At 42.2% G+C, this 27272-nt stretch overlaps 1 protein-coding gene across 1 annotated transcript; it reads right to left on the bottom strand.

The window, feature by feature from the left end:
• LOC147035625 (uncharacterized) lies at positions 1–27272 on the bottom strand. The gene is made up of 5 exons (XM_085868772.1): positions 26151–27272; positions 17041–17152; positions 15272–15402; positions 6902–7072; positions 1–1856 (listed from the first exon to the last, which is right to left on the bottom strand). Exons 1-5 carry the CDS (start codon positions 27270–27272, stop codon positions 1641–1643), a joined length of 1752 nt encoding a protein of 583 aa, XP_085724898.1. The 3' UTR covers positions 1–1640.

Consider the following 27272-nt stretch of genomic DNA (forward strand, 5'->3'; position numbering starts at 1 on the left):
AAACATTTATTGTCATTTGGAGTGGCAGCAATGGTACGAAGGAGCGAGGAGGTATAGTGTGCAAGACAGTGAAATAATTGCACTTATGGCTCCAGGACACGGGCAGCGTTGATATTACATGAATATCTGTAAACAGGAAATGGGGTGAAGTGAACAAAATCATGAAGCAATAAATAAGCACAAAGTAAATACAGTACATCACCATTCAGTGATACCCAGGAATGATCTTGCTCGGCGATTGTCAACACCACCGCTTTATCCGGCCTTTCCATCAAGGTAAAGCTTCAAAAATACGGCCAGAAGGCTGGCAGGTAATGGGACTGCATCAATTCCAAGATCTTTTTGCTTTTAAAGAAAATTTGATTCACTGCCCGCAACTGCCAAGCGCTGTGCGAAAGACACCAAATGTAAGGTAAAGTTTGTTACGCCTCATAAAATAACTTTTTTTTATCTACAATAGTACTTTGACAAAATGCAGGTCATTCTCCAAGCCTGAGTAACTCTTCATATTTACCCAACTTGCTGAATTGCTTCATAAATGCTCTCTAAATCTCCCTGAGTAAAATACACGAGTCTATTTTTCTGGAAAAACTTATCGGTCTTAAAAAATCATATTTAATTGCCATAACATAACATAACATGCAAAGTGAGAACACCAAATTCAAATCACTTTATCAAAAGTATGGCTTTTGTACTTTCGATGTAAACAGGTTTAGGAAAAAGGACATTGTAAACACTTACACTTAATAGTAACAATGTACTTAATAGTATCTTACACTTACACAACTAACTCCATTGGACCCTGAATTAAATCGCAAAAAGGGGGAAAATAATAAAGGCATTAAAATAACATGACATGGGAGGCGGATTGGGGAAACATTTTAAGATCAAGGCGCTGTACTTTGGCGATGTAGGGAGGGGGTGTTCATGCCGAGTTGCAAATATTTCCACGGATAGGTAACCACTCGGCTCTAACGCAGGGTGGGGAAATTTCTGCTGAGCAGCCATGGGAATTGACCCACATCAGACGCCACACCTTTTTCTACAACCACAGCCCCATTCACCAGGAACCAAAAAAGTAACTTTCTAGAACTGTCTCTGTAAACGTGGAAGATTTTGAAATGGCGCGTTTAGTCAAAACAGCACACTCTCGTACATGTGTTAGGCAGTTATGAACTAAAATTATGCTATTTGCATCCTTGTGTAAATTTGTAGGTATTCTCAAGCAGAAAATAAACAGTATAGTACACAAAAAGTTTGGCATTTGCTTCCCGTAGTAGTTCCCTTGGAGCATATACGACTGGGAAGATCTAGGCCAAAGGGAGCAACATGGAGGAATCAGTGCAACTGTGCTCTTTGGCACTCTCCAAAGTAAATGATTATCAGAAGCAATAACAAAATTAACAATATGTGAACATTGTAGTTTTTGTTAAAAAATGGAAAACAAACAAAATAAAACATTGCTTCTGACAAACATCTCACCACCCCTCCACTTCCACCCTACTCCAAAGAAGCTTAGGTGGGAAACCAAATATACCACAACAATATTAAGATACAAAAGATAAAAAGAAACTCCGTAAAACGCACAATTCTTTGGTACAACGAAGAAGTCTACAGCCAGTATTTTGTGGGCCATAGTCCTAGCTGGGCAGGATGGGTGCATTCATGGAAGCTTGCATGTTGTATGTATGTATGTCATAGGCTGGTGAAGACGAGCTGGTAGGTAGAGTTCCAAATTCCTGAATGTGAGGCATGAGCTGATGCTGGGATGACATCTCTGGTTCCTCCTCCTTCGGTAGTGGTGGAGAAAGCTGTTTCAGTTTCTGTCGCCGGTTGCAGAACCAGACACGAACCACCTGTAGGAGAAAGGCATTCAGCCATGGGACAAAACACATGAAGGAAGAAAAATTTGAATTGTAACAGTAACAACTGGATCGCTAATAGAACACCTTACTCCACATAGTGTTCAAGTATATAATTCTATTGAAATAAAATGACTTTAAGGTCGTACAAGCCGGGAGGCGACGATGGTTCTCGGGCATTATTGAACAATGCCACGATAGGTACAAATGAGTTAGTGGAAGCTTTTGAGGAAGCCCTGCCATAAAAACCTATCTCTTCCGTCAAAATTGACCAAATCAAATCGGATTTTTTTATATATTGTACTTATGGACATTACGCACAGCTTCGAGGAAATGAAATTGCGAGAAAAAAAATCAAGAAAAAAGTTCAAGTGGGCGTGGCTCTGCCCACAAGGGGTGTGGGACGCCCCTCATACAAAAATACATAACGAGACCATGATATCTAGCTTGTGTCCAAGTTTCATCAAGATCGCATCAAACATCACGGAGCTATGCTCTGGAGAGAGTCACAAACAGACAGACAGATACACAGACAACGAAAATAGTGGTCACTGCTGGCGCCCACGAACCAATATAAAAAATTTTAAATCCAGAAGTTTCCCACTGTAGATGCAGTCTCATCCACCACCTTATATAACATGTCCAAGTACTACTAAACAGAAGGCTTTTAAAAGTGGCAAAAAGGCAATTTGTGTTCTTCAGTGTTCAAGTATATAATTGAATTGAAACAAAAATGGAGGCTTTGAAGGTCATAGAAATGTTTGTTTTTTTTAATCCAGAATTTTACCACTGTAGATGCAGTCTTATAGACCACCTTATTTAACACGTTACTTTAGTTATTTGTGCCTGTTTGTTGTCCTTTAGGACGACCTTAAAAACAGGACGTTTCCCATATTAAATTATTTTCATTTTTGTTTGACTGCTAGACTGGCAAACAGAGTTAAAAATTACAAAAAAACTAAAAATAAATAAATACATAAATAAAATCGGACCCACATCTGAAGAAAGTGCTTCAGTTTCGCATTTTTAATATGAAATAGGCAAAGCCGAGAAATGAACGAAAACCATGAGAATTACCCTTTAGAACCCTTGAGAATTAAACTTCAGAACCCTTTAGAATTAAACACAGTGAGTTGAAAGGTTCTTCGTCTTCATTTCTTTATGGATGGATGGATGGATGGATGAAGGATGGATTGACACCAAATATTGAAGCGGCTACACCGCTTAATAATCATCTCACTCTTCTCCGTGCATGTGGGATTAGTACAAAGTCAGAGCCAAAGTACTGCAAAACTACAAGTTCGTTTCCTATTCATGTTCTGAGTCGTGTTCAAAATATAACATTCAATGGGAATGAATAATATTATTATTGTTATATATTATATATTGTTATATTGTTATATATTATATTAAAGAATAATATTATTAATAATAATATTATTGAGTTGTTCCTCAATAATAAACTGACATTTGTGGATGGACGGACGGACACTTTTCATGTCCTTAAAAATGGACAGACAGACACGTAAGCCAATTGCTAAACACTTTTCACATCACGTGCGCAGGGTAATAGTAATAATAATAATAATAATAATAATAATAATAATAGTCGTAGTAGTAAGTCACTTGAGAAACAAATTGACCATCATTGCACATCAAGTAAATCTATTAAATAATTATGCATTAAAAAGAAATTTAATTGATGCAATAAATGGCTGTTTTTGTTGTTTTTTGTTTTTTTTCGGCAAAACAGCAGTTGGCCGTGCTCTTGGATTTTGTGCATCACGGTTTTAACATTTTTGGGAATATGAGTTCTTAAAACTCTAAACTTTTTGATGGCTTATAACTTTTAAATTATTTCACTTATTTAGAAATAGGAAATTGGACTCAGCCTGTCATCGTTCCGAGGTCGGCGAAGTGAGTACCAGTGTACTGGGCCCGGTGTATGCCCCGGTTAGAATAGGTGTACCATATCCCTGTGTGTCGTAAGAGGTGACCAGGGTTGGCGTCAGGAAGGGCATCTGGCATAAAACCTGTGCCAAATCATTATGCGGATCATAATGGATGATCCGCTGTGGCGACCCCTAACAGGAGCAGCCGAAAGAAGAAGAAGAAGAAAAAATAGGAAATTGAAGGGGATTAATCACTATTTCATCATTTCATTCCTCTTGTCTCAGATATTTGATCTTGGATTACATGTGTGGCCGAGACACACATGGTGTTTGAAATACACAAGCATCAGATTGCTTGTATATGTCAAAATACCTAGTCGAGCTTGTCCATCTAGCTAGGTATCTGTGTGAAGTGTTTCCCCTCTCCCCACCCCCTCCCCTCTGCTTCCCCTCTCCCCGCCCCCTCTCCTCGGCTTCCTCTCTCCCTGCCCCCCCTCTTGGCTTTCCCTCTCCCCTCCTCCCCTCTCCCCACATCCACTCTCCCCACCTCCTCTCGGCTTCCCCTTGTCCCATCCCCTCTCGACCACCACTCGTCCCACCTCCTCTCGGCTCCCCCTCGTCCCACCCCTTCTCCATTTCCCCTCATCCCGCCCCCACCCCTTATATTTCCGCAGGGCGCTCAATGTCCCCCAGCAACCCCCTTCTGGTAAAAGTACTGAAATCAAGAATCACTACTCACCTTCACTCTTTCATTCCTCTATTTTCCCGCCTTTGGAACAAACTCCTTCACTCTCTTCAATCCCACTCTTCCCTCCAGGTCTTCAAAACAGTTGTTCATCACCACCTCTTATCTTCCCCCATCCAAAACCATGATCTTTTCTACCCCCGTTAATCCACCCCAACCCCACCTCCTTCAAATTCCCTGCTTTCCTTCCCGAAAGTCCCTGTAGTGTCCATCTCAGTAACCCTGTGTACCCCAACCCCATCCCTCTCCCTTCCACAAATCTCCTCATGTTTCTGTTCCACACTGGGTTTTTTTTTCCTTCCCCCCCCCCACTCCGTTTCCTTCAACCTTTGTTATATGTTCTGTGTGTTCGCTCTTATATGAACCTCGACAGTGTGTACAAAAAAATAAAATGAAGGTAATCTCAGATCATTCCACAATGCTTGCAACAAATGTGTCCACTCTCAGGAGAGCCAGAAAACAACGTCTGTCCAATCTCAAGATTGAACTTTCAAACTTGTCTTATTTTCTAAATCTGGGTGGTGCCATGTTAAGTCTGTCTCTGGTGTGTGCTCCCCTTCCATCCCTTCCCTCGCTTAAAATGCCCCCACAACCGACTCTACCCACTGAATGCCTCAATTCTGTGCTTGCTTCCAAATGTTGTGTCCCCAGCCCCTCACTCTCTGTACCCACTTATCCAGACATGCACAACTGCTCCAAGACTCCTGGGAAGGTGGTGAATTTTCTGGTATCTTTCGACTGATTCTGAAACTGTACGAGTTGGCATCAGCTGACGCGTCTTGAAAACCTGCACTGCTGATCTTGCACATCCTATATCTGTCCTTTTCACCATATCATTTTCCCTCGGTCATCTTCCATCTGCTTGAAAATCTGTCAACATCACTGCATTCCATAAAAAAGATGCAAAACCGATGTCCTTTAACTGCAGACCGATTTGCTTACTTCCAATCATCAGCAAGGTCATGAAATCCATCATCACAGTTCATATGAAATCATTCCTTTTCGCCAACCTCATCTTAGATCACCAATTTGGTTTCAGACTAGGTTACTATACCTTGGAACGCTGCTTCTGCTCTCCCAACAATGGACATCGGCCCTCAATGTCAGACATGACATCCTCCTATCCACTTTCTTAACAATCCTCTTCAGGAAGTTGTCATTCAAATTCCTTGGTCTTACTGTCAGCCACAATCTTTCTTGGGCAAACCACATCTCAAAGTTGGCTTCCAAAGCCTGTCACCAACTCGGCATCCTGCGCTGTACAAAGTTCTTCCTTGGCACACCTGAACTATCTACCCACAAGGCCTTCATCCACAGCTTTATGGAGTACTGCTCTCCCCTGTGGGCTGGCTTCCCTGCCTCATATCTTGACCAGCTTGATGCCATGGAAACCAAGGTCTTCAAGACCATTAGAATCTCCTTCATTGAAGCGTTGTCTATGGGCTTATCACTTCGCCATCACAGACAGGTCGGTGGTCTCTGTATCTTCTTCCGCTTCCTTTCTGGTCTTTCACCCTCTGCCCTTTCAGTGCTGTGTGTCCCCCATTCCCTGCCCCATCCCCCACCCCAGGTTTCTGCAGGGTACATGTGGTCCACCATCAACCCCCTTCTGGTGAAACTCCCAAAATCCATAATCACTGCTCACCTCCATCAATTAATTCCTCTTTTTCTCCCACCTGTGGAATCAACTTCTACATTCTCTTCAATTTTATTCTTCCTTCCTCGTCTTCAAGACAGCCGTTCACCACTATCTCAGATCATCCTCAATCCAAAACTACCATCTTTTATACCCTGGTTAAACCCCTAAGCCCACCGCCTTGCAAACTTCCAGCTTTTCCTTCCTGAGAGTTTGCTTATGTACCCATCTTGTCCACCCCATGCATCCTCCCCTACCCCTCTTCCCCACCCCCCCCACTTCGCTTATTTATCCAAGTTTCCCATGCTGCTTTTGCCTCCCCCCCCCCTGCGTTGTGTTGTAGCTCTTCCACGAGCCTTGACTTTGCTTATGAACAAACCTTCCCATACACATTTTTGTATACAATCATTATTTTGCACACACAATCACCCTTTCCACCAATAGGCAATATTTGAGAATTGTTTACACTGGCTATAATTGACAGGTACATGTAGGAAATGGCATAATGGACAGGTTAAAGTGCAAGCTTGTGAAGCCATTCCCTTAATTTTGGGGATTTCCCCATTTCAACAAACATGAACTTACTTTTCGATCTCCCCCCCCCCCCCCAAAATTTTTTTTTCCATAAAGTGTTTTGATAAGTACAAATTCTTTTGTTTTGTGACTGAAAAGGGCTTAAGATGCAAGGTCTTAACAGATAAACCTAAACCCTCCCCGCCCCCCAGGTGAGATTAAAGTCAATGCACTTCCTGCAACATGTTCCCACCTCCTTGTCCAGGTTGAGCTCTCCTGCAATGCGTGCAATCTCCTTGGCAGAAGGCTTGGAGCAGACCAGATACCAAGCTTCAAGCGTGTCCCGCACCCCATTTTCGATTGTCGTTCGCCGGCGTCGCAACTTGTTTACGTTGGCCAAGCTTTGGTCCATACTGTTCATTTGCTGAACAGAGAGAAATAGTCATAAAAACATGTTGAAAATTAAATTTTTCAGATTAACACAACTGTATCAACATCTAAACAGCATCAAGTTCACAACAGATTATACCCTAGTATGGCAAAGTGCTTCACAGGTGTCGATACAGTTGGGGTTTGAACCCCCCCCCCCCAACCCATCCTCAAATGCCCTCTTTAAATGTCAAATACAAGTGATCAGACCCCAGGAGTCCATTATTCAAACCAGCGTTTATTTTTTTTTTGGTCCAAAATGAACAGCTACTTCCTACACAAACCACTTGAAGAAGCTGTCACTCAACCTTTTGTGCCTCACTATCAACGAAGATCTTTCTTGGGTGGACCATATTTTCAATATGGATTCCAAAGCCAGCTGCCAAGTGGGCATCCTTCATCATGCAAGGTCTTTCCTTGGCCAATTTCCTCCTCGTCGTTACATTCAGCTTGTTTACCCCCCCCCCCAACCCCCGTGTTCTCCATCTCCCCCTTCACCTGATCTCACTCTCACTTCCCCACTGCTGCTGGTGTGCATCAATTTATGTGCCGTCCCTCCGATGGACATTAAACTGGACGTCCCATCTGCCAACGTGAGTTAGTAAATGTTAAAAATCCCACGGTGTCTTTTGCAAAAGTAGGTGACTTATCTCTGGCATCTTGGCTAAATTCCAAATCCCTGCACCCTGCATCAAGTACCCTATGTTGGTATCAAACTGGGCGAAAACACTTCTTCTTTCCTTCAAATCGAACAACATTTATAAACGTATGGCATCAAATTAAACAGAACGAGGCGTGCCTCTCATCGCTTTGATGATGGGTTGAGGAAATGTTGCACTGTACTTAAAAACATACTACATGGCGATGTACGAGTGTCAATGATGATGTAAAAATGAAGTAAAACACTCAAAAAAGGATCTTCCATAACACGTTATTGTTGGTGTTGTGGCTGATGTTGTTGTTGTTGTTGTTGTTGTTGTTGTTGTTGTTGTTGTGCTCCTTCAGTGTACTTTTATACATTGTTATATTGCTTCGAGAAGTATAACGATACAGTAAAACCCCGACAATCGATGAAATTCATTCCTGGGAATTGACGCGAATAGCGAATCCGCGAATGTCGGGGCATTCTTTCAATGGGAAAAAGGGGGATACGTTCCCAACGGTTCGTGATTCATAAGGGAAAAGTTTCAAATTTTCTAAATACGAATGCACATCATTACGGTTTCATTAAAAATGCTTACAAATATATAAAAAACAACAGATACCGTTTCCAATATCTATTTACCATACGATGTAGCTTTTGATGGGGGTGATGATGATGTAAAAATGAGTCGGAATCCAGTGAAATCATTGAACTCCTCTGAAGGGGATGCGGGTGAGGGTTACGGTTGGAGTTAGAGTTAGCAGGTCAAGGCAGCAGGATGAAAAGAAAGAATGATACCCAAGGACATGCTGCACTTAAGTAGCTGAGCAGGGGTTGTGGGTAGAAGGAGGAGGGGTGGGTAGTGTGACTATTATTTGTGGGGGATGGTAGCGGGGTATGGTTTATGTGCATGTAGAGGTGCTTTATGCATGGTTGGTGGGAGATGGTTTTCAAGGGCTGTTTTTTTGCATGGGATTGGTGGGTGATTGTTTATGAGCGCATAGAGGTGCTTTAGGTGAGATGGGTGGGGGATTGTTTATGCGTGGCGGGTAGATGTTTTTTGCACCCAAAAAAAACAATGTTTTTAGAAGCAGAGGGCCATGAATGTAGGAGCAGGTCACATTTTATGAACCATGAATATGTGGGGTCCGCGAATGCCGAATCCGCGAATATGTGGGGTCCGCGAATGTCGAATCCGCGAACACGTGGGGTCCGCAAATGCCGAACCCGCGAATATGTGGGGTCTGTGAATGTCAAATCCGCAAACATGTGGAGTCCGCGAATGCCGAATCCGTGAATATGTGGGGTCCATGAATGTCAAATCTGCGAACACGTGGGGTCCGCAAATACCAACTCCGTGATGATGTGGGGTCCATGAATGTCAAATCCGCAAACACGTAGGATCCGCGAATGCCCCAAGTGGGCTAACGGTCATCTCTTGAAGTTGTAGCTCAGACCTCTCCAGAATATAAAATTGGGGAAATGCCACAGACATTCGACTGGAGTTAATTTGGGGAAACCCCCATGTGAGCGCCCATGATCCGAAATTGAAAAATCTAAAACCGAGCGACACCGGCATATTGAGGGGAGTGCGAGGGCACCATTAGGAGACTTGAAATTCTAGTACGATGATATAACGATGGTTTTACTTGCAAGTGACATTATAATATTATTATTTACCGAATGATAAAAGTCAAAGATGCTCAGAAAGCTCAAAAGCATACCAGCACAACAGAGGCTTTTGATGGAAAGTTTTCTCACCGATTGTAGATAAGATTCTTCTGTGATAATGCCATATTGTAAGTTGATAACTTTTAAGATTAAAAAAACAACATCTACGGAGAACGCGCAAGCGAAGAGAAAGAAGAGGCTCAGAAGTGTCCATGATTAAAAAAAATTAAAAAAAAGAGCGGTTTGCGAGTGTCTCGTCTGGAATGTTCTGAGAGAGCGCTTACAGAGGAGTGAGATGTATACAAAGCTGAGTGACGATTGGGAAAGCAGACGAGCATGCTCGAAGATGACAAATTTTTTGTGCGTCAGTACCAAACCGTTTCTGTTGGCACTCATTAGAGAATCCCATTTTAAAAAATTGTGTGAACCAATGAATAAAAAGTACGATCCCAGAAATGCATATTGTGTCATCAGCTTTCTCCACCAATTAGAAGCAAGCTTTCGTCAGTTACCAGGGCATTGTGCATAGTAGGAAAGGTTCGGGATTCCACTGTTGATGTTGCCAATTCACGTCCCAATTCACATTCATTCTTTGGTTTGACGTCAGGTTAAATTAATTTGCATACACCATACATATATCGGCCACGATAGTAGCTCGACGTGCTTTGTGGGTTAACCCTTTCATTCTGATAAGTTAATTACATTACTGTACTGTACTCGCAGACCTTCTGAAAAGTTAGTCTCTTCCATTAAATAGTTATTGGGCAGAAAAAAAAACATACCCCCCCTCCCCCCGGAGCTCCCATGATCGAAAAATTGAAGCCTGAGTGATTGTGTGGGCTGCGGTCTCGTATTCATGTGTCAAGTTTGTGAACAATCAGCCGTGTGTTAAAGGAGGAGTAGCGAAAATAGGAAAAGGTTAACGGACGACCGGATGGACGGATAGACATCTGGACATCACATCCCATTTTATAAGTTCATCTCTTCGAGAATCAAGATAAGATTACCCAAAAATGGTGCCATCGGAAAGCTAATAATAATAGATTCACTTGGAACAACAATTTTAAAGTTGTAAAACGTCATGTCCGTTTAATAATAAATGAATAAAAATTGCTTTCAGCAGGACTTGGAGCTTCATGTAGCGGTTCCAATGGTCCCATTTTTATTATTCTGCATGACACGAGGAGCACACATGGAATAAAGCACGACGGTCACAGGAGCACACAAAACTAGATATCTGCAATCACAAAGCAATCTCCAAGGGTAAACCATCCCCGGCACCCACGAATCAATGATGACCAAATTCTTTCCGGACCGCCATATGACTTTGGCCTTTAACATTTGGGCATACAGTGTAAATAAAGAAAATGTGTTCACATCTACAATCTATCGATAAAACTCTACATCATGCAAATCAGAGGAAAATTATTCAAGTTATGATTAAAAAACAAATTCGTTAATTAATTTGGTCACAATCCGAAAAAAGTAGGTGAACACCAAAGATCGTAAAGCGGAGCAAGATAGCCCACTCGTGCGAAACAGTGAAGTATCCAATGGACGCCCTCGGCGGCCATTTTAGCAGGCAGAGCGAGCTTGCGCTCGCCGACAACCCGGAAGCTGTTCACAACACACATGTTCCAGATGGTAACAAAGCAATGGCGTCTCGTTCCTCATCTCAGAATCACTGCTCAGCAATAAACTGCTCAAACCGTCAATCCAAACGACCTGATTTGTCTTTCTTCAGATTCCCTAAGAACAGGGAAAGGTATGTTGAAGTTCAAATTGTGTCTTTGAATAGTCTGTTGACTGTAATTTTGAAAATAGAGGTTAGTCTAGTCGGAGTGGTTTCTATTCCAATCTGACTGTATGACTGACGTACGTATGTAATTTGCACTTTTTTAAAGTCAAAGCTTTCTGCATTTTTAAGTTATGACCATCATCATTTTGTATAGTACAGCCCATAAATCCATAAATATGGATTTCACTCTACCAGAATCCCTTTAACCCCCTTTGAGCTTCATATAGATGTACTAATATATCCAGTGTAAATGCTTGGAAGGAGTTATTCATGTCTCATAATGCTTGCTAGGATAAGTTCTTTCATACTCTGTGATCTGCATGATTTGAACTACAGCCTACATTTATCTATATTTGATCGACATGCAAATGTATGGGTACAACAGTTCTTGTTTGATGAAGATCATTAATCTGATTTAATAATGGTTTCATGATATTTGCATGTAATAACATATATTGCAGACTTTTATAGAATCTAATGTTCAGTCAAGCACATGGCTCTGTCGCAAAACGAAGGATAAACAAACAGATCATTCATTTCTGCTGTCATGATGCATTACGTACAAGTACATTGTTGGGATAGGATTTAAAATTGTACAAGACATTGAAATGTATATGAGCGCTGGAATGTTTAAAATACATGGACACCTGTGCATCTAATATTTTGATCTAATACCGACTTGATGTAGTGCATATAATTGAAAATAATTTATCTTTTCATTAATTGTCAGGAGATGATGCAATGTTCAGCATGGATACTGTAAGTTTCATTTCCACCTGGAAAATGTGTGAAAAATCATTGCAGGTAAGCGTTTAAAAGTACATTTGCCAATGACACGTATCTTTTCTTTTTTTTCTAGTGAAGTAAATCCATATGCATGAATGAAGACACTGGAAAAACCAGACTTGTAAAGGAAAAGAAAGAAATACTGTACTTGGAATACAAAGACATTTGTAAATATATTGTAAAGTTCTGAAGTTTAAATAGAAATTCTTCCATATTTACGTGTACAGTAATCATTTTGATATTGTAACAGATTATTGCATAGTGTGTGTGTGTGTGTGTGTGTGTGTGTGTGTGTGTGTGTGTGTGTGTGTGTGTGTGTGTGTGTGTGTGTGTGTGTGTGTGTGTGTGTGTGTGTGCACACGCGCGCGTGTAATGGTGTATGGTGTCACTGGGTCTGCTGAAAAGAAGGTCATACTTTGAAGCAAAGTAGAACAAAACTATTGTTCCATTTACTAGTCAATGGCAGAAAACTATTACCCAGTTTCCACCTCAGTTGACTGCCAGGTGCAAAACTCTTACACCATTATATTTATGTTCATAAATTTGACATACCGTACATGTAAATGTACCATTTAAAACTAGAAATAACACCTAAATTACATCTGAATAGCACTTAGAATCGGGCGCTTTACAATAAATAATACATATACGTTTAACCATTTGTGCCACGGCTGAATGCATTGGCGTAAATCGCATAAAAAGGAGGCATAAAGATGTGTAAGCAAAAAAAAAATAGATGGGGGGGGGGAACTCAGAGGTGAGAAGCAAGAAAAAAAGGTCTTCACCAACCATTGATGGGGCATTTTGGAGAACATTCAATACCCATTAGTGTGTGTGTGTGTGTGTGTGTGTGTGTGTGTGTGTGTGTGTGTGTGTGTGTGTGTGTGTGTGTGTGTGTGTGTGTGTGTGTGTGTGTGTGTGTGTGTGTGTGTGTTGACCCTTGCCTCCCCTCCCCGGATTTCACCCCATGCCTAAATAGTTACTTCGAAGGATACTTTCTTGGAAGGTGATATTTATCATACAGATTATGTTGCACGACTTCTTTTGTTGATGATGATGATATATATATGTCTCCAGGTAAGAATAATATACTTTCTACATGTGTCTGGGCTTTGATTTTTATCCTTTCCTCTCTCAATTTGCCTTTTCTTTTTTTAGCTGTTAGCTTCTCTTCTTCTCTATTTCTCCGTCCTAATTTCTCTCTTTCTCTCCCTTTCTTCTATCTCATCTCTTCTTATTTTGTGCAATTTCACTTGTGATAAAAAGAAACTGTCTTGTACATGGCTAATGTATCATCGCCTTACTCTCTTTCCTGCCCCTCTCCTGCTTCTTCCTCCGCGATCGATACAGCGGTCGAACTCCAACCAAGAAAGCAGCTCGCTTGCTTGCTAAAAAGGCCGCCGTTCTGCTCCGTTGCATACTTCACCGAATCGAACGCGGTTGCGCACGAGTGGGCTATCTTGCTCCGCTTTACGATCTTTGGTGAACACCAATGAAATATCAGGTGCAAAACTTTAGTGCAGGTACACTATTATGATGCAAGGGCATCTTACAAGGCCGAGCGGTCATCGAGATTCCGCATTGGCAAAATTGAGCGATGACAAATAAAGAAATAAATAAGTTCTCTTTTCTTTTTTTTCTTTCTTTCAGACCGCCATTTGACCTTGACCTTTAATTCAAAGGGGTATGATCTAAATTAAGTGTAAGTGCAGCATGCTCTAGGCTATCTAAGGAGGGCAACTTTGTTACAATCGGACAAACCTTAGTCAACTTATTTTGAAAAATGTTCGTCTTTAATTTGGTCATGACCTTAAAAATGAGGTCAAGGTTAAAAATAAGTCAACCCCACATACTTTTTATTCCCATTATTGATGCAAAATTTAATTCCAAAAATCCCAGTCCGCTACGAAATACAGTTCAGACATTGGCAGAAAAAAGAAAAGGAAGAAAAAAAAAACAACCTAAACTCGAAGGGCACTCGGTGGAGCGCGCGCATACCTCCGCCACGTGATACCTGATCCACAAGAACATATCGGGCCCAATACATTTTTGAAATATGCTATACAGTGCTATATCGTTTTTGGCCCTATCTCTCAATGGTGAAGAATCACTTTAAAAATTAAATAATTCTCATATCCATATGCAGATTCGGATCTTCACCAACATCGAATCAATTTGTCCTTGTGACACACCCAACCTGTCCACCAAGTTTCGTCCAAATCCATCAAAAACTTTTTGAGATATCGTGCTATATATAACTTTTGGCCCAATCTCTCAATGGTGAAGAAGTACTTAAAAAATTTGAGTAGTCTGATCCGGATTCGGATCTTCACCAAAATCTAACCAGTTCGTCCTTGTCACACTTCAAGCCTGTCCGCAAAATTTCATCTGGATCCGTGCACACATTTTTGAGATATCCCGTACACAAACAGACAAACAAACAGCAATGGGTGAAAACATAACCTCCATCACCTTCGGTGACGGAGGTAATCATGGTCTAGTACTCCTCTGGGTCAACGAAACTGTGTGATACCATTAAAATCTGGGGGTGCCAATTGCAGAAACAAACCCTTCAAGACATATAAGCCTCCCCCTTTCCAATAGGGGAAGGCTTAATTGTATACGGTACGGTACGGGATGTACCATACTCTGTTACAGAGCGTCAGTCCTGTTGAAGCAGTTTCTTGGCAATGGTTATTCTGGGTGGTTTGCCGTTGCCTTCCCAACAGTAGTTATGGCAGGAGTTTGTTCATGGTACAGGCGATAACTCGCCTCCTCTTCACGAAGGACATTGTGGGGTCTTTAACGCCCACCAACTAATGCTATAGCAGACAAGACGCCTGTTTAACGTCCATCCGAGGGACAACACACACATCGACAAATCACCCTGCGTGTGAAACACCGGGATGACAGTTTATAGCTGGGTTGGGATTCAAACCCAGGTTAGACGGCTTATATTTAGGGGTGAGTGTGCTTACCTCTCAGCCATTCTGCCAGCCCCAAAATTATACACTGCATCGTCATACTTCTCAAAGCAATTAAAAAAAATAAAAATAATTAATAGGTACGGTGCACGGAAGAAGCACACCAACAACAACAACAACAACAACAACAGTTTTTTCCCCCCTCAATTACATAAACATTGGTATTCCTGTCGGCGAAGCGATGGGTATTATGTGCCACTATTAAGTAAAGATTGGTCGATCGTTACATCAAAAGACAATGAATGTAATGTTATTTCCCAACACGGACAGTATAAAGAATGACCTGGAATTGAAAAGGAAAAGGTGGCAAACCTCCTTGACGTTGTCTGCATTTTCTGCTTCGATCATCCACCGCTCCAGAAGAGGCTGCAACTTGCACATGTTTCGATAACTGAGCTGCAGTGCTTCGAAGCGGCAAATTGTCGTCTGGCTGAAAATCCGCCCTGTCACAACACAGCACAACCGACATCAGTCAGTGTTATCGTTTTCCATTGGTGTGATAAACCTCTCGAAAAACAATCATCGAAAACACTTTGGCACACTCGTATATTAGTACACAGCGACTTCTAGTGGAGTTTGTGTACTATTTTACATTTCAGAAACATTTGTGAACAAGTTGTGTTGATTTTGGGGAATTTGATTACAAATGGACTCGTTTGACTTTTTTTTGACAACTCTTAAGTTTCACCGATTGATTTTTGGGGAGGGAATCAGTCATGACATACCTGAACAGTTAAACTATAGTTATGATTATGAGGATGCTTTTGTTTATTCTCTACTTCGGGTGGGGGGGGGGGGAAGGCTTGGAGGCAAGTATGCGTACCTCTAGACTCGAGAGGTGCACATACTCGCCTCACAGCTGTCTAGACTGTGTTTGAATCCCGACGCAGCTATAAAACTGTCATCCCGGTGTTTGACAGGCAGGGTGATTCATCAATGTGTGTGCTGCCATCCCTCAGACGGGCGTTAAACTGGGCGTCGAGGGGGAAGGAGGAGATTCATTATAAAGTATATGAAAATAGCGGAATTTTGAGTATCTCTCCCCATTTTCCCCCCAGCCCTGATGGCATATACATCCTCCCAAAGCATAGATCATATCCCCCCCCCACCACCACCACCACCCCAGAATCTGCTTTTTCAGCTTTCTATGAACCTCACCTGCAACTCCCTCTCCTTGCTTTTCTCACATTAAATGTATCAATTTATCATCTCTTTTGTGAAGTATTTTGTAGGTGGCCCATTCGGTCACGACGGTAAGGGCCTCTGTCAATGTCATGGAAAGTCTTTGCGAAATGGACAAGTATCGTAACATTTATTACACATATGTGGGAGGCCATACGTCTATTTTGTATTTTGACATATCTTTCCTAGTTTCATTTTGTTAAAACAATTTCTGCTTGGAGGTTCTTTGGCATTCCCATCTGAACACATAGCCCAGGATGTTGGGATCCCAGGGTCAAATCCCATTTTCTGGTGCAGATTTGTCATTGTTGTTTTTTGTTGTCCTTGTCCTCCTCCTCCTCCTCCTCCTCCTCCTCCTCCCTTTATTATAAGGGGTGAGGTCCAATCGCACCAAGCTTCTGCCCTGCTTCGACCATGATACTCCTCCATTTCCTTATGTTCTCAGCCAAGTATCTCCACTCTCCAACCGGTCCCACCTTCCTGATATCCCTCCTCACACAGTCGTCCCATCCCAACCACGTTCTACCTCTTTTCCTTCTCCCTTGTTCCCTCAACCTATCCGCTCTCTTTGCCATTCTCTCTTCCCCCATCCACACCAATTGCCCAGCCCATCTCAGCCGACATGTCACCAAGCTCATCTACACACAAATCTCCTCCTTCAGTTCATCCATCCTCTTCACTCCCACAATCTCAAAAAAGATTTGTAATATTTGTTAAAGAATAAAAAGTGTATTTGTCCTTCGTGTGATACATGTACATGCTCCTCCATGAGCCGTAATACAGAAAATGTTTTTGTAACAGCAGGAACGGTTTGGAAAATGTACTTCCATTCTTTAGTAATATCTCATGGTTGCTGTGCCAGTGGGATTACTGGAGAAGCACCGTGCCTGGTATCTCACCGTACAAGCTTCCCAATGCAACTCCGACATCCGCCTGTGTGAAGCCCAGCGTGATGCGCTTGTGCTTAAGATCTCGAGCAAACTGCGCCAGAGTCTCAGAAGAGATTGTGCCCTGAAAATGTATGAACAAGTCACTTGTCAGCCACGTGCACACACTCTAAATCACATCATATAATGTACTACAAATGGACGAGGTGTGTGTGTGTGTGTGTGCGTGTGGGTGATGGTTTTTTGTGGAGTTCTACTGGGGCGTTCTGATGTGGAATGTGATACACCCAAATAATCATCATGATCTCACGAGTTGATGAGGCCAATTAACTACAAAGAACCTGGAAGAAATCCAATGTTTTAAAAACGCACGCCACGTTAAGGTGTACAGGGCCGCTGAATAGGTCCTTCCGTAGCATGGCACTCTATTCACAAAATAAATAACAAAAAGAATGGGAACATTGTAACAAAGCATACATTAATTAATACAAATAATATTAACAACAGTTATAATAGTCGTATCATTTGGCAAGAATAATGACGAATGTATAATCCCCGCGCTGGCCCCAAGCACATCTGAGTTTGGTGAAAGGTAAACTAATGCTCAAGCAGTTCAGAAGGCAGGTATGCAACAAAATTTTGAAGACCAATGGAAATTTGGTCCAACGGACCAACGGGCCCATGAGTTGAATTTAAAAATCCAAAGACAGAGTAAAGATATATAATTATATACAGCTTAGCAGGGTTGTTTCATATCTGATGTTAAAGCAAATAGACAATAAGATGACAATTGAACAACATCAATAGGTAAATGATCAGAAGATGCAGCAAACAAGATTCGGTGCCAGAACGGTTGGAGAGTCTGCTCCGAGTCTGGGAAGTCAGCGGTTTGAACCCTGGCTCAGTTATACCAAAGACCTTAAAATTTGAACGTGCTGCATACCTCCACCATGTAATGCCCGATCCACGAGAACATGTCGGGCCCAAAACATTTTTGAAATATCATGCTATACAGTACTATGTCGTTTTTGGCTCGATCTCTCAATGGTGAAGAATCACTTAAAAAATTATATTAGTCGGATCCGGATCCGGATCTTCACCAATCCATTCTCCAACCAAGAACAACACCATGATGTCACAATCACGTAACCCTATACTGCGACCTCTAGAGGGAGTCTCACTGCACGAATCAAGCCTTACAGGTGATGGTTCAAAAAGCCACAAGCAGAGGATATAGCGCAACTGCAAACATGATTCACCCTTACTAGAACTCATCAATACAAAATGCTTAAAATCATCTGCTTGCACTGAACTTCATTTTGAGAACAATTGATAAGACCCCCCCCCCCCCCGATCTATGAATTGTAAAGACAACAAAATGTGTCCCATTACAACGGAACACAATTTTGTTTTGTCCTTGCTGTCCACAGTTAGGGGGTCAAGGATTTTACAAGGAACTTCAAAGCATGAGGAGACCATTAGGCCCATCAAGCCTGTGCAATCATGCCAACATCTTCATATTCCCCCATCCCCACTACATCCAGATACCTATCCAACTCGATTTCAAAACTACCCACTCACTCGACTGTCACTATCCTTGCAGGGAGACCATTCCATGCATTCACCACTCAGTTAGTGAAAGACCCCTGGGTCATTCCGTGTCAAATCAACAAATGCCTCCAAGTCGACCACCTCGGATTTTTGTAATATTTTTTTTTTGCAGGTTGGGCAAATATTTAAAAGAAAAAATGTGAAATATTAGTTCTGTATTCCAAGGAGTTTTTGAAATATGACCCTGAGAGTGTGTCAAGGTTGGTTGAAGAAAAACGACCCCCTAATTATCCTTCAATTTCAGCAACCCATTTCTTAGCATGTTTGAAATAAAGCAATGAATTTTTTTTTCCTAATGAAACTTTTATGGTATTTTAAAGAAAAAATAAAGCCGGATACATTGCAGAAAAAATGAGGCCTGCAGCCACCCTCAAAAATGGTAAAAATCGAAATAGCATGACAGAAACGGGCAACTTTGACCCATGTTAAAGTACCTTTCATTGATTGTGTCACCCATGTAATTTTTTGTGTGAAAAATATAGTAAAATGTCAACCAAAATATGAATTACCAGGTGTCGACTGCATTTATTTTTTATTTTAGGCCCTTTCAAAAAGGGAAAAATATGAAATTTCATGATTTTCAGGTCAAAAAAAAATCACATGTGGCCTACCTTCAAAATATATGTGTTTGGTATCAAATGAAAGCTCCTTTCATGTACTACAACTGTACCAAATCTCATTCGTTTTATAGCAATCCTTCATGTCCTACCAACCCCATCAATAAAGCCTCAAAACGAATTTTCCTGAATTAATATTATGTTCAATAAAATCCATTTTATTTCTATAATTCTCGAATAATAATATCATTTTTCTGCTCGCTTGAAGATTCTACACTTATGTTTTAGTACATGCAGTTTCATATTCATCGTTAATGCCTCCAGGAGTAAAAACAATAATGCATGGTGAAAGAATGTCCATTTGAATTGTGTAGACTTTCAAACTCAAAATGTGACATGTTTACATTTTAGCGCTTTAATCATGTTAATATAAATTATTTACATTTTGAGTCACGTACTGCTCAAACTTCTTTATGAGCTGAACATCTGAAGGATCTATTTCATACTGTCTTCCAGAACCTGTGGTACATGTGAGAATTGGTTTGTGCATTGATATTTTGGTATTTAATGCCTGAAAATTTTTATTTAAGTGAGACAGAAATTAATTGACTTAACAGCTCACAAATGACATTGCCAATAATGAGTCAAATTCGTTTTGGGGCTTTATTGATGGGGTTGGTAGGACATGAAGGATTGCTATAAAACGAATGAGATGTGGTACAGTTGTAGTACATGAAAGGAGCTTTCATTTGATACCAAACACGTATATTTTGAAGGTAGGCCACATGTGATTTTTTTGACCTGAACATCATGAAATTACATATTTTTCCGTTTTTGAAAGGGCCTAAAATAAAAAATAAATGCAGTCGACACCTGGTAATTCATATTTTGGTTGACATTTTAGTATATTTTTTCACACAAAAAATTACATGGGTGACACAATAAATGAAAGGAACTTTAACATGGGTCAAAGTTGCCCGTTTCAGTCGTGCTATTTTGATTTTTACCATTTTTGAGGGTGGTTGCAAGCCTCATTTTTTCTGCAATGTATCCGGCTTTATTTTTTCTTTAAAATACCATAAAAGTTGCATTAGGAAAAAAAAAATCATTGCTTTATCTCAAACAGATGCCAAGAAATGGGTTGCTGAAATTGAAGGATAATTAGGGGGTCGTTTTTCTTCAACCAACCTTGACACGCTCTCGGGGTCATATCTTAAAAACTCCTTGGAATACAGAACTAATATTTCACATTTTTTCTGTTCAATATTTGTCCAACCTACACAAAAAAAATCATGAAAATCTGAGATGGTCGACCTGGAACTTTTCTGAAAATTTGTTGATTTCACATGGAATGACCCCCCTGTCAGACTACCATCCCAACTCTCCTCTTCTTTAGTCTCCAGATTCCAGATGAGGCCTCGATAAGTTCCTATATACGGTGCTACCACTACCTCCTTCGATTTACAATTAATCCCACTACAAATTCAACCTACATTCCTATTAGCTTGACCAATGGCTGACTGGCACTGTGCTGCCTGCTTACTCGTCTTCCCCTACCACCATATATATCAATATCCCTTACTTACTACACATGTATGTACATATGTAGTAGTTAAGCAGTCTCCCCCATCAAGCACCTCCTTGGCGAGGCAGTCACAAAGTTTGTTCCTGAAATTTAAATGGCTGTGAGCATAATTATTCTAATTTATCAGCATTACCAATTAAAGATGACAAACTTTTACTGTTTTGAATATTGAAAAATAAATATGTCTTCAGATCTGAGTATCCCTTACAACGAAGCGGAACGTGATAAATACGGTCATTTTCATCATGAGAGATTTCAACGGTGGATTTATAAAGCCCCAAATTATACTCCTCTTGTGAGATCGTCCAGGGAAGGGTTTTCATCCAAGTCTTTCATGAACTGACTGGACAGGCCTGCCGTTCGATTGAAAGCGAGTGAATTGGGCAGCGATTTATAGTTTTTCAGTGTCGGCGACAGCTTGCGCGAAGGACACCTGTAAAATATATTTGACATCCATCAACAGACATGACACCCAGTTTAACGTCAATCCGAGGGACGGCAAACGCATTGATGAATCACCTTTCCTGTGAAACACCGGGACGACAGTGCATAGTTGGATCAGGATTCAAACCCAAGCTACACAGCTTAGAGGCGAGTGCGTGTATGTCTACGTCATCCTGCCAGCCATGGTTCTTTGATAGTTAAAATAAATTAGAAAATAAATAATTTATGTGAATTGCATTAAATCAAAGTAATGAAGAAAATCCACCCAGGGACGGGTTAATTAACCTGTGCACACGAAGCAAAAAGTGCAGGTGACGCAATTGGTTCAAGTCTGTCCGTCTGATCAGCTTATGACCAAGTTTCCTTCAAAGCGCTCATCAAGTGACTTAAGCACTCAACCAAGCACTCCATTTGAAATGGTTGATAAGGAATAGCTAGCTTGGCTCATCAAGCACTAGCTGCTTGGTAACTGAAAAACGCATCTCAATGGAACATCGTCAGCTCTGTACTGTTCCGTTTGACCCATCAGCTTTGAATGGTTACAATCATGCTTGTTGTGCAAGGTTCACAAACAAAACACACATGGATCGTGGTTGGAAATACAAGGCAACACTTGAAAAGGAGGAGAATAGATGGACAGTTTCCCAGGCCCACACTACAAAGCGCATATCGGAGTCCGACCAGGAAAAAGAGGTGAAGAGATGGCGAGATGCCCAGGGACACGCAGCCAAGCGGTTGTCGGAGTTCCACCAGGCCAAAGAGGAGAACAGATGGCGAAATTCCCAGGAGCATGCACTGCGTGGGGTATCATGTTCTATGAACTCACCAGTTCCCCCACTTTTAAGATGTACATCATGTGTTTTAGTATGGTTTGTAATACCAGCTTCCACCAGATAACGCTAAACTATACACATTTAATGGTGAGTGTGGTGGGCTTGGGATCCAAGGGTCCTGAGTTCAAATCCTGCTCGGTCATTGAATTAATACCAGGTGGGGTTGACTCAACCTATCATTCTGAGGTCGGCAAAATGAGTAGCAGCTTGCTACGACGATTGAGCCGTACGAGTATTCTGTGTCGGAGTGGCGACCCGTCCAGGATTGTGCCCAATAGCCTGGGAGATTGCTTCGGTCACACCAACACTCTGCACAGAGTATGGTCCCAATTGATGGATGGATGGATACACATTTACAGAGAAAACTGGAGAGCTCAGAGAACATGATACCCCATGCAGTGTTCAAGTACATACTTCAATTCAAATAAAATAATGATTTTGAAGACCACAGTGCAGTCTAACAGTGGTGATGGTTTGAAGGCAGTCTAACACACCACAGTGGTAGAACATGTCCAAGTACTGCAAAACTGGAGGTTATTGGAAGTATTTAGAAGGCAATTTGTGTTCTATAATCTTCAAGAACATAATTAATTAATATTAAATAAATTAAAGAGTGTAAAGGTAGAAATGAATTGATGCCGTTCCATGCAGCGTCTTATAAACCACCCTTTCGACCACGTGACATTAGTTATTTGTGCCAGTTGTACGTGCCCTTTATGACGTCCTTAAAAACAGTGAGTTACCTTTTTGGACTGATTTTCAACTTTGTTTGACTGCCAGACGGACAGAGAGTAAACAATATTATCTCACTCCTCTCCGTGCATGTGCGATCAGGACGAATGCAGAGACAAAGTACTGTTCAGCAGCACATTTGTCTTCTGGTTCATGTTCAAAATATAAAAGATTCAATACAAATAAGCAATTCCTCGATAATAAACTGACAAGACGTCCGGGTGGAAGGCCATGAAACAATTGCTCCACCCAACTTTTCGCTTTGCGAGGTAATTAAAGTCATCATCCCCCCCCCCCACCCCACCCTGAACCCTGAACACATGGGTTATCAATTTTTATGCACCCCATGATAACAACCACCAGTTACAAATTCATTTCAGGAGTTCAGGAGTGCCTGAGAGTAAAACAAACACACAAACAGTATGATAATTAGTGTGATAATTAGTATGATAATTAGTATAACTCCTCCATGTCTTTATTGTCCTTGGTTTTCATGCAGAGAATGGAGTATTTTATTACGTGTAATACCCCCTCACACTGGGAGATGGGAGCTATGCTATATGATACACATTTACAGACAGCACTTCATGTCATATCCCCTTCCACTCCAACATCCAACACTCCACCCCCCACCCCCCACACACCTACCCACCCTGTATCCCAGGGACAATGAGATTTGCTGTAAATCACCTAAAAAAAAACCCTGAGAACACTCCGAGTGCAACCACCACTTTTTAACTCATCACGTGCAGCAATTTAGAAGTGCATACAGGTCAAACAAGTGAAACAAACTAGAACAGCACTCGCTGGTGCGCAATATCTCCACCATGCTGAACAGGTTACTTTTTGTATCGCGCTGATGGGCTGGATCTGGATTCGGACCTGAACCAAAATCGAATCGGCTTGTCCTTATCACCTACCCGACTCATCCACCAAGTTCTGTCACAAGCCGTCCACAACTTTTTGAAATATCGTGCTGTATATCATTTTTAGCTCCATCTCTCAATGGTGAAGAATCACTTAAAACAAATATTTAATTATTGAATCCAGATGCAGATCTTCACCAAAATCTAATAGCTTTGTCGTCGTCGTCGTCGTCGTCGTCGTCGTCGTCGTCGTCGTCGTCGTCGTCACACACCCAACACGTCCACCAAGTTTCATCCGAATTCGTCAAATGACTTTTTGATATATCCTGCTCACAGACAGACAAACAGAAGTTTCTCAAATTATATATTTATATGTAATGATTGAATTAAAGTCAATTAATCGATTTCCCAATAACTTGCTTGATCAGAAAAAAAAAAAAATTTTGTTTGATTATTAAAAAGTTTTTTTAAAAAGTTGTTGTTATTAAAAAGTTATTATTAAAAAGTTGTTATTAATTGCCTGAATATTAAGAGGTGGAGTAGAACATTCCATTATTTAATGGCTGCGACAAAGAAGGGACCGTACAAGGAATCCCGGTATGTGCGTACTGGATCAAATGAAATTGGAACAAAGTTATATTCACTATCTGAAGTTTGATAATTCTGCCAATCAGAAACTTTGGTGAAATTACAATTTACGTAATTTGGAGATGTCTTGTGGATTAATTTATAAACACGAGCGTATCAGACCCGACGCTTCACTCAAGGGAAAAACCATGACTTGCGGAATTGCGTAAAAAGTTGTTCTTGTTATGTCCCCACCGAAGGTGGACGGAGGTTATGTTTTCACTCCTGTCTGTCTGTCTGTCTGTCTGTGAACAGGATATCTCAAAAATCTAAGGACAAATTGGGACAACATTTGGTGGACAGGTTGGGTGTGTGACGTGGATGAATTGATGAGATTTTGGTCAATATCCGGATGTGGACACGAGAAAATTTTTTCAGTGATTCTTCACCATTAAGTGATAGGGCCAAAAACGATACGTCACACGATATCTGAAAAAGTTGTGGACACATTCGGACGAAATTTGGTGGATACTTTTAGGGTGTTTGACGTGGACAAATCGATTCCATTTTGTTGAAGATCCTGATCCGTATACAAGAATTTTTTAAGTGATTCTTCATCATTGAGAGATGGGGCCAAAAACGATATACAGCACGATATTGCAACAAGTTGCGGACGGATTCGGACGAGATTTGGTGGACAGGTTGGGTGTTCGACAAGGACAAATCGATTCCATTTTTTTTTGAAGATTCAGATCTGTACAAAAGAATTTTAATAATTTTTTTAAAGTGATTCTTGACTATCGAGAGATGGGATCAAAACGATACACAACACGATATTTCAAGAAGTTTTGGATGGTTATGACAAAACTTGGTGGATGAGTTGCTTCGGTGATAAGAACAAGACTGTTGATCCTGGTGGAGGTACACACTCCACCGAGAGCAGTTCCCATCTGTTTCGCCGTTTTACATAATTTGGAGCTTGTGTTTTTAAATTCTTGTGAAAGTGCAGAATACCAGGATGAGCATGAAGAGTCAACGTAACATCGAACGAAAGCCAAACACAAAGTTTTTTTTAACGATTTTTCGTCTGTCGGGGGGACAATCTGTCAGTTGCTAACGAGTCAGACAACTCTCTGCGGACAATTTTTTTCCGTTTAATTCGCACTTTCCCGTTGTACCAATACACAACCAATTCCGGACTACCACCACAGAGTGTCCAAGAGCAGTTTGGACGAGATGGCGAGCACCAGGGGGAAAACGAACGCACGACCAGGCACGGGTTGACAGCGGAGTGCACGCTTGCAATCAAGTGAAACGGTTTCGAACATGTGAACTGTCATCAATTTTTTTTTAGTTCTTACACGAGCCTCGACATTGTCTACAAAAAAAACAAAATAAATAAATAATAAATAAATCACCGAAGACAATACACGATGAGACCTGAACCGAGCTAGTTGGCGGTACCTCCACCCCTCTCGGCCCGACTGTCTTGTACAAGTTAAGAAGTAACGTTTAACGACTTTCCTTTGAACAGGTGGTGCCAACAACGTTAACACAAACGATGACGTCGATTGCAGAGTTATTTAACAGAGGAATCCCATCCGAGATTGTCCGTGAGTTTAGGGGAAAAGTTGAACAACAAAAAGGGGGAAAAAAAATCGTTTTCTTCATTACATCTGCATGGGGCACGATAGGTGGTACCGACAGTGGGACGTCTATATAATACGTACTTCACATTGGGGGTGGATGGGTGGTTGGCTGAATGCGAGATTGTTAAGGGGTGGTGGTGGTGGTGGTGATGATGGTGGGGGTGTTGATGATGGCGATGATGATGGTGGTGGTGATGATAGTGGTGGTGATGTGAAAATTGCACAACAAGGCGTTATGTAATGTAAGGATGGGATCGAGGGGGGGGGGTCCATGTTACCTCGTCTCCGCTGCCCAAGTCGTGCTCGCTGTTCCTGCTCCTTTCTCTGGCGCATCCTCCATCCTCGGTCCCTGAAGACGCTCCGGGGCTCTGAGTGCTCGCGAGTGCGGCTGCAAGAGGTGTGGGTGCGGGCGACTGTGAGTGCGGATACGCCTGAGAGTGCACGTTGAGCAGTGAGAGCGGGTTTTGCTGCGAGTGCGAACTCAGTTGCAGGTGCGAGTTCGGGTTCGGTTGCAGGTGCGAGTTCGGGTTCGGTTGCAGGTGCGAGTTCGGGTTCGGTTGTAGGTGCGAGTTCGGGTTCGGTTGCAGGTGCGAGTTCGGGTTCGTGTTCGGTTGCAGGTGCGAGTTCGGGTTCGGTTGCAGGTGCGAGTTCGGTTGCAGGTGTGAGCTGGGTTGCAGGTGCGAGTTCTGTTGCAGGTGTGAGCTCAGTTGAAGGTGCGAGTTCGGGTTCGGTTGCAGGTGTGAGCTCGGGTTCGGTTGCAGGTGTGAGCTCGGTTGCAGGTGCGAGTTCGGGTTCAGTTGAAGGTGCAAGTTCGGGTTTGGTTGCAGGTGCGGGCTCGGGTTCAGTTGCAGGTGCGGGTGCAGGTTGAGGTGTGAAAGGGAGTGCGGATTTTGCTGCCCGTGTCCTCCGTGCATGGCCGCGTTCGGCAGCACGTATCCAGATCCGTACACGGCGCCGTACTTGAAGTCCTGGTAGCGGATCCGTTTGACCTCCGACTCGACGTGCTCCCCGACCCCGACCCCTTCCTCGCACTTGATCTCGACCCCTCTGGCCGCCGCCCACGACGCGGCCGCCTGCGCAGCCTCGGAGCCCGCGGCGCTCGGTCCCGGGTACGCGTACCAAGCGGGACCGGGCACGGCGCCGTGAGCCCTCGACGGGCATTGCAGAGACGGTTCGTACAGTTCCCCCGAGTATCCGAGCGAGAGCGGCGAGATGGGAACCAGGTGGACGTGGCCGTGGCCTGAGCCTTGGCCCGGGACGCAGCACGCGCCCCTTTGCTGAGCCGCCTGCTCCATGTACGGTCTCACGACGGACGATTGAGCCGCGGACGCCTCCGAGTACGATTCGTACATGAGCTGCAGCTCGTTGGCCGCGTCGACCTTGATGGACAGACTGGACAT

This window comes from Eptatretus burgeri, chromosome 1 (assembly GCF_056783735.1).
Source record: "Eptatretus burgeri isolate ZD-2024b chromosome 1, Ebu_testis_v1, whole genome shotgun sequence".
In the NCBI taxonomy this organism is placed as follows: domain Eukaryota; kingdom Metazoa; phylum Chordata; class Myxini; order Myxiniformes; family Myxinidae; genus Eptatretus; species Eptatretus burgeri.